General features: G+C 39.9%; 2 protein-coding genes across 4 annotated transcripts; one reads left to right on the forward strand and one right to left on the reverse strand.

Moving 5' to 3' along the window:
• ankra2 (ankyrin repeat, family A (RFXANK-like), 2) lies at positions 1–4869 on the forward strand. Of its 2 annotated transcripts, none has more exons than XM_034095819.2 (9): positions 1–110; positions 366–692; positions 1377–1535; positions 1618–1683; positions 3291–3388; positions 3484–3609; positions 3684–3750; positions 3890–3970; positions 4119–4869. In XM_034095819.2, the coding sequence occupies exons 2-9, from the start codon at positions 410–412 to the stop codon at positions 4172–4174; spliced, it is 936 nt and encodes a 311-aa protein (XP_033951710.1). In that variant the 5' UTR covers positions 1–110; positions 366–409; the 3' UTR covers positions 4175–4869. The 2 variants fall into 2 exon arrangements, with proteins under 2 accessions (XP_033951710.1, XP_033951711.1); XM_034095820.1 differs by lacking the exon at positions 1–110 and adding an exon at positions 117–287.
• A 793-nt stretch (positions 4870–5662) lies between these two features.
• btf3 (basic transcription factor 3) lies at positions 5663–9590 on the reverse strand. 2 transcript variants are annotated; one of them, XM_034096168.1, is made up of 6 exons: positions 9490–9590; positions 8304–8372; positions 7994–8107; positions 7695–7896; positions 6916–6978; positions 5663–6160 (listed from the first exon to the last, which is right to left on the reverse strand). In XM_034096168.1, exons 2-6 carry the CDS (start codon positions 8370–8372, stop codon positions 6114–6116), a joined length of 495 nt encoding a protein of 164 aa, XP_033952059.1. In that variant the 5' UTR covers positions 9490–9590; the 3' UTR covers positions 5663–6113. The 2 variants fall into 2 exon arrangements, with proteins under 2 accessions (XP_033952059.1, XP_033952060.1); XM_034096169.2 differs by lacking the exon at positions 9490–9590 and adding an exon at positions 9427–9461.
• Between the last annotated feature and the right edge of the window lie 3068 nt (positions 9591–12658).

The following is a 12658-nucleotide window of genomic DNA, read 5'->3' on the forward strand; positions in this document are numbered from 1 at the left end:
CACACGGTAGTGGACGATCAATTGCGCATGCGTGTCGTGATAATATCAAAACACCGAATAAAGAGGGATGGCTGCATGAGGATATTTAAATAAAAACAATGCCTGGTGGAGTAAGACGTTTATGAATTACAAAATAATGACGTTATTTAATTTCGTTATCTGTGTCCATGTTCATATTTTGTTGCCATAGCTCGTTAAAAGTTATTAACTGAAAGCAACGATAACAACAGCTAGCATGCTAACTGATAGCTAACAGTCAGTTATTAGGTTTGCACATGCAATTGCAGGTAAAAAAGGATATGTTTTAATGTAATGTGAACGGTAACTAATTGTGTCTTCTAATATATATTATTTTCTGGTTTCAGGCGTGCAGTGTCTACAGTATAATCTCAGTGTGACAGCTCGCTGAATGGACAACGTTAACATGTCAGCCTCTGGGGGGACAGCGGAGGACATGGAGGGGATCTGTGTCATGCCGGATTTGAGCAACATCAAGACGGAGCAGTCGGTGGGTCCAAGCCCAGTTAACACAGGCCCCCAAAATGTGGCCATGGGCATCAAGTTCATCCTGCCCAACCGCTTTGACATGAATGTCTGCTCAAGATTTGTGAAGTCGCTCAACGAGGAGGACAGCAAGAACATCCAGGACCAGGTCAACTCTGATCTGGAGGTGGCTTCTGTTTTATTCAAAGGTAAGACTCCATTTTATTAATCTTGTGATAATGCCTAATGTACGAGCAGAGGTGGGAGAAGTACTCAGATCTTGTAGTAAAAGTAGAAGCACCAGTGTTAGCATACAAGTACTTTACTTACAAGTAAAAGTCCTGCAATCCTAATGTTTCTCAAGTAAAAGTATACAAGTATTGTATCTACTTAAAGTAACAAGTATGCAGATTGGTCCATTTCAGAATAATATATATGATTGATCATGAAAGTGTTCTCAATGCTGGTAAAGGTGCAGGTGCAGCTAGTCTGAATGACTTTGTAGACTGCAGGGTAGCTTGTGGATTTACTCCAGGTGGAACTAAAGTCTGATTCAACACTTGATTATATTTCACATCATTCATCTGTAAAGTAACTAAAGGTATTAAATACATGTAGTGGAGTACACGATCTACATCTGAATTGTAGTGGAGCAGAAGTACAAAGTAGCAAAAAAATGAAATACTCAAGTAAAGTACAAGTATCTTACAATTTTACAAAACGTACTTAATAATAATAATAATAATATATTTAATTTATATAGCGCTTCTCATCTGCCAAGACAAATCTCAAAGTGCTTCACAACAAGGGATACTGATACGCTTTGAGATAGTTACTTAGTTACTTTACACCGAGGCTTTAACTAACCAAAGAATGTTTCTCCTCTCTTTCAGCTGAGTGCAACATCCAGACCTCACCTTCCCCGGGTATACAAGTGCGCCATGTGTACACCCCCTCCACCACCAAGCATTTCTCCCCCATCAAACAGTCCACCACACTCACCAACAAACACAGAGGCAATGAGGTTTCTTCCACACCTCTTTTGGTGCATTGTAAGTAGTACAGTTGTGTTAAACTACATTGAACATGAATTAAGTCAAACATGTTAATGAATTAAAAAAAAAATCCTCCCAGCTTTGTCCATTCATCAGCTTGCAGCCCAGGGTGAGATGGTGTTCCTGGCCAGCAGGATTGAACAAGGTAAGCAGCCAATATGGGTTGTCATGTTGGTGAAATGATCTTAAACTAAACTCATCATTGTTTATCTTCTTTAGGGCTTTTTAAGTGATTAAGAACATAGTGGGAAAAATGCCACTATAATCTCCCAGAGCTATCTTTTAACATCTTGTGTCAGACAAACAATCCCAAAACAAAAGATATACATTTAATAAGAAAATAATAAGAAAAACAGTGTAGGTCATTTTAATATTTACGATGCAGGAACCAGAACACATTTGAATAATTGGCATTGCCTTCATCTTACATGTTGTTGTTCTAAGTCACTGCTGCCAAGGTATAGGTCAGGGGTCTGCAACCTTTTTGACCAAAAGAGCCATTTCGCTCCTTTTTCCCAACAAATGTTTTGTCTGGAGCCGCAAAACATATTTCATAGTTTTTTATTGTTATATCAGAGAAAAACTACAGTTCTTTTGCATTTATTAGGCTATTTATTACATGATATAAAACTGTTAACCTCTAATAAGAAACAAAGAACTCTTATAAGGAGAATTAAAAATAATACACAGGCCTACTTTAAAATAAATTAAACACAGCACTTGGGGAGTCCTCGGCACATTTGAAGGGAAAAAAAATATTATTAAAATGGGCCCACTTTGAAATAAATAAAACATATAGCTGCACCCTAAAAAGAGTTAAAGGTAAGAATGGAGAAACCAGCTCGAGTGCGCTCGAATTAGAAAGTACACAACCGGAAAAAATATGCCTCTTCCTTCAGACTTCCTTACAGAGCCCCTCCTCCAACACACACGAACGCGCACATGACCAATGAGGGCACGAGATAAGTTTGTGCACAGATGGAAGGCTGACAGGCAGGTAGGCCATCCAGTTACTTTAGCTGGGCCGGCTCAGATGATTGGTCGTGCTTTTTACAGCGCTACGGCTTCCACAGATTAATTTTTGTATGTATTTATTGTCAAAGCATTTAATATATTCATTGCTATCGGGACGTTAAGAGCATTCCATGGAATATAACAAAAAGTGTTTTCTGAAATAAATTACATACCCCATTGAATTATGACTGAAGATCGTCAGCTGTCTTCCTCTCCCTCGTTGTTCCTCGATACGTAAAGGCTGCACCACCGTTGACAACTTCTCTCCACATATCAAACATACCGGTAAACCAGCATCGTTTGCTGTGAAAACATATAACTCTGTCCACGCAGAATTAAATCCTGTGTTCCTCCGGTACTTTTCTTTGATTTATCCATAGCTCGCTCATCGAGCCGGGGGTTATTCGCCTCCAAGAAAAGGCGCTCGCGCGGGACCGGAGCAGGATGTGACGCATATTTTAGTTGACCTAATTAAAACAGTTTTGTTTTTTATTTATGTGTCACAGTATCACCTCAAAATACAAGATACAAAACATTTTCAACCATGCAACAAAATATAAATAGTCCTACAAATACTTTTATTTTATTTCCTCCTTATTTTTGTCTGAGCTCAAGGGAGCCAGAGCAGAGGGCTTAAAGGGCCGCATGCGACCCGTGGGCTGCCGACCCCTGGTATAGGGGGTTAGATTATGGAAATATTCATGTAATCACTTTTCTTTTTATGTTTCATTTGAATAGAGACTGTGATCAATCACCAAGATGAAGAAGGCTTTACCCCCCTGATGTGGGCCGCTGCACATGGACAGATCGCTGTTGTTGAGTTTCTGCTCCAAAATGTACGGAAACCTACTCGCGTGAATTATATCATACACAGCTTGCTTTATTGTTCCTATGTTATTGACTCACCGGCCTGTACCCGTCTGCGCTGTAGGCTGCTGACCCCAACCTCCTGGCCAAAGGCAGGGAGAGCGCCCTGTCCCTGGCCTGCAGTAAGGGGTACACTGATATCGTGAAGATGCTCATTGACTGTGGGGTTGATGTCAATGAATACGACTGGGTAAGAAGAATACTAAGCTATACTATGAAAATGAGCGCTGGGGCTTGTTGTGATGTTCCCTCTGTGGCTTTCAGAATGGAGGAGCCCCTCTGCTGTACGCTGTGCACGGGAACCATGTGCGCTGTGTTGAAATCTTGTTAGGTGAGTACGGACTGCTTACTGAAAGTTACACCTATGATCAATATCATAGGTGTAACTTACCCAGCTCCATTAACAGGCTATACGTGACAAACACATCCTGTTTTATGTTGTGCCTCACTTGTCCGATTGTGTCTGACAGAGAGCGGTGCTGATCCTACCATTGAGTCGGACTCTGGATTCAATGCAATGGACATGGCTGTTGCTATGGGCCACCGGAATGGTATGTTAACCCCAAAGTGTGACACGCTGATTTAACACTAAGTCAAATTGGTGTTTCTCTGCTGCTCCTTCAGAAAGTCACCTTTGTAGTATACACTTGAAATGACACTCGGCTCCGTGGATAAATGTTGCTTTATGTTTCTGTTTAGTCCAACAGGTGATGGAGGCCCACTTACTGAAGTTACTGATGGGCATCAGAGAATGAAATGTGACCGTAAGGAAAACAAAGGCTGAAGGGAGGACGCTGGGCTCTGGACAATCATGGAGCACGCCCGGCTGTCCGTCAACAGGAATGTTTTGTGCATTCAGTGGACATGAAAGTCTGTGCTGTGTGGAGTTATTCACATGAACCCAGCATGCAGCACTGCACTCCATTGCTAGTATCCTTTACCCTGCCAGATGTGCAGTGCAGGTTTGATTTGGCTTCAAGTAAGCATGATTGTTTTGAGTCTTTTAATATCAGATATGACATCATCCAAGAAGTGTTTTTTTTTTTTTAAACTAACTTATAACCGTAATAAGGAACAGTTTTGAAAAGTGAAATTAATGTTACATGTTGAATTGCCTCATGTTCATACTGTCTGCATTGTGCTCCTCTAAGGACGACAGTGGGCGTATCAAATACATTATAACATGCTGTCGTGCTTTTATGATGCAGCCGAGCTGTTTGAGTCGGTTGCCCTGAGTTTATTTATTTAATAATTTAGACATTGTGTTTTGATGTGAAAACGTCATCGTGTTGCTGCAAGTCTCTTGTGTTTGTATAATGTGATACGGTCTGCTGTGTTGTGATTTAAAAAAAACTCACCTTGGTAAAACGTCCCACAATAATGTTATTGTGTTGCTGCTTCAGTTTTATACCAGACATACATGGTTCAAAAAGAAACACGTTGTACTGCCCTCAGTGTCCTCCATCATTCTGCACTGATATACATCGGATTCAGAGTCCAGACTCTAAAGGCTCAAACCACTGAAATTAAGCGGTTCTTTTAACCCGGTGAGGTGGTTCTTAGAGTATCTTTGTAATTACATTTTATCATTTCATATTCCAGCTATTCCTCAAAACATGTTTTGGATATCATGCCATTCAAATTTTAAGAAATTGTAGTTGTTGTATTGCTGCCCCAAGCTTCCACAAGTGGGTCAAAAATTACCTGCATGCATTTTCTATGGAATTTCGTTTTTTTTCAAAATGTAAAAAAGTCTAAATTATAAATAGTGAAAACTTAAATATAAAATATTTCTAGTGTTAACCAAAATGACGACAAATGGCATAAAAACACATTCTAATACGGGTCCTTTTTGACCCACTTATGGAAGAGTGTAGGGTCCAGTCACTCGTCATGGGGGAAAACACACTTAGTAGTTGACTTCTGTATCTAGGAGCAAGGTATATACACTGATTTCAACACTTTGATAATACAGTTGAAAGTACATTATAACATGTAAAGGAAAACAAATAATGTATCTTAATATGTACGTGCCAAAACAATTTTTTATATACAAAGAATTATAGTGTGAGAGAAATAAATGTTATCATATAGGTAAGATCTATACACAGAAATATTTTTAAATCTTATTTCAAAAGTACCTCAGTAAGTTTCTCATTGTACTCATTTAAAATAGTTATATAATAATGGCTGACCAATTTACAAATGTGTTAGTGCTACTTAATGTGAGAGAAAATGCAGACTTTTCTTTTGACAGTAGCAAATGTTTATTCCAGATATGTTGGTTTCAGCGAGGCCACAAAGATCAAGTTTCATTAAGAGGAAAAAGATGTACAGCAGGAGCCTTAAACACAACATTTTACACACAATCTCGCACTAACTAGACCACAGAGCACAACAAGCACTTGGAGAGTCTGAAGGAAAAGAAGAAGTGGAATGAGGACTAAAATGCCTTAACGCTTTAATACTGCTACCCCCCCAGTTTTAATACTTAAGAGTACTATTTAGAAAAATTACTCAAAAATATTGCACTTCAGAGTAGGCAATACTTTGTTCAGGAGTTACATTTTAGAGAATGCTAAAAGTTGACAGAACTGTAACTGTTAGCATTCCACTTTAATAGAGACAACAACAAAAACACCTTGAGCCTCACATGGTCCTGTCAAGCTCCGACACTTCAGAGTCCCGTGTCCTCTAGTTAGCTTCATCCTTGGACGCTTCATCAAAATTCTCCACCAGGTCTGAAAAGACACAAAAATAGGTGCAATGAAATCCAATTTTATTTTGCCTCATCTTTCCCCTCTCTTAAATCGACCGCAATGTGCTGCACAGATGAGGCCCTTACAACTTCTGAAAGCAGCTGTGAAAATGATGGCGTAAAGCATCAAAAGGTTGGCTTCAATTACTCCACGAGAAGAGAGAAATCTGCCGTTTTGGCTCAAAGGGTTCAAATGGAAACAATTCAAAAGGTCTGAGTAAACATGTTCCTTCAGTGGGAGAACAAAAAGGAAACGTAACTCCAATAACAACATGATGGTGATGGCTGTTAGCCCTGTGCCATCAGGCCCCCACGGCTCCTATTGCTGAATACATGTGTAATCGTTAGTGAGAGCCCAGGCTACAGGGACAGGGGTCCTGGGGAAAGCTGAGATTTGAGTAATGGCAACCTCGTGTGTTCGGCCTATTGTCCTCACAAAGAAAAGCACACTGAATCTTCAGATCTTATAAACAATGAACATGGGACTCAAACATTGCACCATCATTAATCTGAAGTCATTGATGAATTCCCTTCACAAGCCAAAAGAAAACAAACGGACCATGGCTATTTAACCGAGAGAAAAGAAAACGGTGTTTCCCATTATGGACAAGTGGGAAGGAGCATCTCCATAAGAACACTGCACAGGATGTGAGAGGACCACATGTTACTTGAGACGTGTTGAAGACATCTTTAATGTTGCATGGACAGATGAGTGTAATGAGACATTGAAGCACTCACCTGGAACATCATCATCTTCATCCTCTTCTTCTACTGTTGCAATTGGCGCTCTTCCATCTGAAGCTGCAAGAACAGAAAATACCTGTTAGAAGCTTGAAGAGCAGTTTAAACGGCCATACAACGAGGAGGCGTGTGGCGCAGTGGATAGAGCGTTGGTGTTGGGATGAGGGGAGCACAGGTTCAAACCCCACTGCAGTCAGCATGTCCCTGAGACGCTTCACCCCAAAGTCTAACAAGTGACATGTGATGTAATGAGACAATCATGACTGAATCCAAAAGGAAAGAATCTCTTTAACCCGAGAGACCCACGCTAAGACCTTTCTTTATTTGTATACCTTTATGTTTCTCCGTAGAACTGGTCATTTTAGCAGTACATTCCCAGAGTCATCACACTCCTCTGAAAGTGTGTACAAACCGTTTGGATCCGTGTGTGACATCCAATGGAGCAGATAGGAGTGTTCCATTCAGAAAAGGTCACTAACAAAAATGTATGTTTTCCATAGAGAGACTAAGCAAATCCAACATGCAAATAGGGTGACTCTTCACATCTTTTAAACTCAATTGTTTTATACACAGAACTAAATGGCTTTTATGGAACAAAGGCGGTTGGAAAAAAGACATGCCACTAGCGTAACGTTATGACAGTGTAAAGCGGGCATGGCTTTGGACTTGTATAGGGCCCAGTGAGTCCCAGATGGTTAAACCAGTTTGAATACAATCACACCACAGTTCCTAATGTTGCATCACCTGTACAGGTTTTAGTAGAGTAGCTTACTGACCCTGTTTGGGCAGAGCCTCTGCGAGTCTCCGGAGGCTCGTCAGGCTGTCGGCTCCCAGCTGGTTCAGGATGCCCGGCAGCATCTCTGTCAGCTGCTTGGTCTCAGCGTGGCCCGTGATGGTGAAGGTGTTGGCTGCCAGGGAGGCCTGCACTTTGGGATTGTTGAAGTGGATGACTGTTCCTTGATTTGTAAACATGTTAACCTGTAACGGACCAAAGAGTTACACTGTTAAAAACAAAACAACAGGCAGCCCTGAAACAGTCATCTTAAATCACAGTGGGACGGAGAGTCATGCTTACCTCCTCAATCCCAGAAATGTTGTTGACACCAAGTTTCTTCAAGGAGAACTGAAGCTTCTTGTCATCTGCGGTGGCCGTTCTGTGTACAACCTTCTTCTTTCTGCGAGCACTGCCCTGTGGGGACATTCATACAAACATATGAATATGTATAAGTAAACCTCTAAGCATCATTTATGTTTCAGGCTGCATTTGTAATAGTTTTGGCACCAAGCTCAAAGTAAGCATGACTGAACACATTAAGAAACAGCAGACAGTGTGTTGCACAACATGTATTACTTCATGGAACCTATGATATTTGAGTTTCACTTACCTTGCCGCCGATGCGGACTTGTGCCTGTAGTTTAGCTAGTTTTTCTTGATTCATAATTGATTCTTTCATCTGAAAAAGAAGAAAATAAATAACATTATTTTATTTAGGTGTAACTGTATACTCACAGCTTCTAAGTTTAACACACTTTGGATGTTTGATGATTCACATAAGTATTACCGCCACATTTAATATTTTATAAATATTACATCATGATCAAGAAAGATAAACGTGTAAGGGGTGAAAGATGAATATGTCAAAAAAGCAGCCATCAAGACACAAAGTAAACCATACAAGTACAGGCTGTACAAATGTCAGACTGCAAAGCAATGGAAATTAGACTTCTCTACCACAATGACACTTTGACTGGTGTTGCAATAAATAATTGCCAAATGGAGATTGCACAACATTACAAAGAAATGTGACTTTCCTATTGGAAGTGTTTGACAAACACACATGCACATTAACAAAGAAGAGCATGTACATATAACCATGTATTTAGGTCTCACCGTCATGATCATATTGCTACAGCGAATGTAGGCCTACTACATTTTATAATATTACTGTATCGTGTTCATAACACCCATGCAAAACAATCATGCTAAACATGAAGAGTAAATCACATACATTTAAAACATAAATACTACAAATGAAAAAACGTTATGAGCTCTCACATTTAGCCATATCTGCAATGTTGCGATTACTTCGAAAATACATCGCATCCAAATGATGAAAAATGTGAAAGCAAGTGACGATATGACTACTTTAACGACACACACAGGCCAACACACTCGAAAGCTAATGCTCCCCCTTCTATGTTGTCTGTATTATGGACAACAAGCTAAGACAGACACATAACAAAACACTGCGTTGGGCTAAGAAATAAGCCAAAAACACCACAGGTAAAGACAATTACGTTTAAGATAACACTAGATGACTAATTCAGCAAACTACTGCCCCGAAACAAGGTGTGGTTTAGCTTTAATGCGAGAACTTGTAGGCTAACTTTAGCTAGCTTCTGAGCTAGCTGTGAGCCTGTTGAGTGGACGGCCTTATCACACAAACTGCGTCCGTAACGTTAGCCCGGAGGATTTCAGCCATCTAGTCAGAAAAGGCTTTCGTTTACCTCTTGCCGTCGGAACGGGGGGAAACAGTGCAGGGAATAAGGTATTTAAATCTCCTCACTAACCTGTAAACTAACAGCAGACACATGCGGGGAGCAAGATGGAAGCGAGAGAGGAGGGAGGAAGTGACGTAGGGCAAAAAGCGCAAACTGGTGGGAGGGTTTTCATTCCCTGAGTTTAGCTTTGCAGGCAACACTTCCAAGTTATCAATGACAGTCAAAATATGTGGAGTAAAGCTGAGCGCATATGTGGGTTTTGGGCTGCCCCAGATTTAACACATTTTAGATATTTAAATGTTTATACATGTATGTTATTATATTTATGTTACAACAACAACATAGTTAAAGGCTACAACTTAAACAAAGTGTTTGCAAGCACTTTACATTATACAATGAATGTGCCATACATATCCATTATTCATCCTGGCAAAACATGTCCTGTTAATGTCATCTTCATGCGTCTGCTTCACTGTAAATCCGAGGCTTTATTTGTTCTACATCTCCATGACTGAAAGTATGTTTGACTTTAAAGCACATGCAGGTGCACAATGCAGACATTTTTGAGATAGAGAGAAGTGAACTGCTTTGAAGTGTTCATCTTGTATTTGTGTATTTTCAGTGCTACAATCTTTTAACTCTGAGGAAGATGCGACATAAAACGTGCAATCTAGCACAGGAGTCGCCCTATAGGCACTGCAATAAACACCAGCCTTTGTAACATTTGCAGGCCAATATTTAATTGAACTTTCTATATAAGATACGTATGACACAAGTATTTATATACCTCGTTAGTTATGTTGTCTGGTAACACTGCAGATAGAATACAACACAGAGGCTGCAGCTGATCATTCCTTTATGTAATGGGTTGTGGAAATATACACAGTCACATAGCCACCTGTGGAGGAAGAGCACACATATGTTTGATTATGAACCTTACTAAGCGTACTGATGATGATATATTTGCAGTTTACTTATGCATGATAATGACAGAGCCCATTTACCAGAGAAACTTATTTTAAGATGAACAGAGGGAAGACTATGTATTGTTATGCAAATGTTGTAATTTGACATGAATTGCATCTTCATCAAAATAATGTTTTTATATGCAAAAACACCATATATGCACCCACATAGTTTTTAAATGTGTTAATTAGACAATTTCATTATTTTATACATTTTTCATAATAACAAATAAGTCAAATGTCCATCTAAATGTGCAGATACACTTGTCCAAGCAGAAAGCCCTCACTATGACCCTTTCACCTTCAATCTAAGTACTGTGTGTTTGTTTGCTGCAGAACATGTAATAAAGTTTAGGTGAAAAAGTAGTAAAAGTAAGTGTGTGCCGTGCCAGTTGGATCAAACGGGGGAATGTGATATCAGTGTGTGCCCTCTCTTTGAATTCAGAGGATATTTCACCTCAGCTTTACTCCACTGTGTGTGTGCGTGTGTGTGTGTGTGTGTGTGTGTGTGTGTGTGTGTGTGTGTGTGTGTGTGTGTGTGGTGTGTGTGTGTGTGTGTGTGTGTGTGTGTGTGTGTGTGTGTGTGTGTGTGTGTGTGTGTGTGTGTGTGTGTGTGTGTGTGTGTGTGTGTGTGTGTGTGTGAAGGTGTGTGTGTGTGTGTGCCGGTGTGTGTGTGTGTGTGTGGTGTGTGTGTGTGTGTGTGTGTGTGTGTGTGTGTGTGTGTGTGTGTGTGTGTGTGTGTGTGTGTGTGTGTGTGTGTGTGTGTGTGTGTGTGTGTGTGTGTGTGTGTGTGTGTGGGGGGGGGGGGTGTGGGTGGGGGGGTGTGTGGGTGGGGTGTGTGTGTGTGTGTGTGTGTTTGTCTTGTGACTGCATTGCATGTGGTCTATTGAGTGTATCTGTAAAGATGTGTGATGTTGAACATTATAACTTGAAACATGTACAGAGAAGCGTTTCCTCTGACAGACTGAACTTAAACCTAACAGTGATGTCACAACATCAGCATGAAAATAATTGTACACACATAGCACCATGTAGTGTAAAAACCACACACTACAAAACGAATAATGTATGGCTTGATATCCAACATTATGAATATTAATAATAATTAGGTGTGATAAGTAAATGTTTGCTTTGTGTATTATTTTGTCTTTTACAAACTTGAATAAGAAGCACCTATCACTCCGTAACCTTGAAGACAATAAAACATATGTCATGTTTTAAATGTAACCAACAGATGTTATATATACAGACACCATCAACTCATTATGTCTTTATAAATAGAATATATAATAAAAACAATATTTAGTATCTTTCCCCTGCTATTCCTCCTGCAGTCCACCTCTCCCAGTCTCTGTTGGTCTCGCCTCTGCATGTGATCCATGTGATACACGCACGGATCACATGCCGCAGACCCTCAGACGGACCGGGTCGGTGACACTCGGGTTTTGTCGGAGCAGCAGCAGGCAGGGATCGCGTTGAACCAGCCAAGTGCTTTCTTGGTACCCCGTAGCACGGAAACTCCCTCGGATCTCAGAGGGGGAATTGAAACACTTTAGAGGTGGTTTACCACACATGCGAGAGCTGTGTTGCAAGTGTCGGCTCAAGACGAGAACATATAATCGCCTGGTCTTTATTCAGTGTGGATATTTTTTCTGATAGTCAGACACTTTCGCTTAATTTGAACCTTTTTGGCTCCGAAACTTCGCTTTAGAGTGAAATGCACTTGCTCTCTTTTAAAAAAAAAAAACAGTTTTCTATACATTTTTAACTCGAGCAAGAATTAAACCATTCTTTGGAATCAAACTGAAGGTCTGATGTTGACTTGATCAAATAAATACAAATAAAAAGGTTCGTGAGTTAGCCACTCACGACGTCGTTGGGCTTGAAAATAAGGTCTGAATAATAAAGGATAATGTATAGGCGTGTAATAACTTTTGTAATGTCCATAAGGTGTTTATTTGTAAAGAGCCACATCCATTTTTTTTCAATGAAGTTTAAAGTTTGATTTGATTAATCCATGATTTTTGCTAACACTTCTTAAATCATTGCACAAACCATACGGCCTATTGATGAATGGCTTCGAAAGGAATCATAGCAAACGATACAAACTTGTTCCAACAATGACTCCAATACATTTGGAAACGACACTGAAAGATTCACCTTAGTTTAAATATATTTTTGAAACTTTAAATTGAATAATTCATTCATTCATACAAAACGTGCGAGTCATATCTACTTTTTTTTTTTTTTTTTTAAAGTTTCTATCAGATCTT

This window comes from Pseudochaenichthys georgianus, chromosome 12, assembly GCF_902827115.2.
Source record: "Pseudochaenichthys georgianus chromosome 12, fPseGeo1.2, whole genome shotgun sequence".
Lineage (NCBI taxonomy): Eukaryota > Metazoa > Chordata > Actinopteri > Perciformes > Channichthyidae > Pseudochaenichthys > Pseudochaenichthys georgianus.

Excerpts from the sequence above, each read along its gene's own strand:
- ankra2 (XM_034095819.2), top strand. The coding sequence starts at position 410 with ATGGACAACGTTAACATGTCAGCCTCTGGGGGGACAGCGGAGGACATG. Across the intron at positions 3,389-3,483 it reads TTGAGTTTCTGCTCCAAAAT|GCTGCTGACCCCAACCTCCT; the intron begins GTACGGAAACCT and ends TCTGCGCTGTAG. Across the intron at positions 3,610-3,683 it reads ATGTCAATGAATACGACTGG|AATGGAGGAGCCCCTCTGCT; the intron begins GTAAGAAGAATA and ends TGTGGCTTTCAG.
- btf3 (XM_034096168.1), bottom strand. The coding sequence starts at position 8,372 with ATGAAAGAATCAATTATGAATCAAGAAAAACTAGCTAAACTACAGGCA. Across the intron at positions 7,897-7,993 it reads ACATTTCTGGGATTGAGGAG|GTTAACATGTTTACAAATCA; the intron begins GTAAGCATGACT and ends GGTCCGTTACAG. Across the intron at positions 6,161-6,915 it reads TGAAGATGATGATGTTCCAG|ACCTGGTGGAGAATTTTGAT; the intron begins GTGAGTGCTTCA and ends GTGTCTTTTCAG.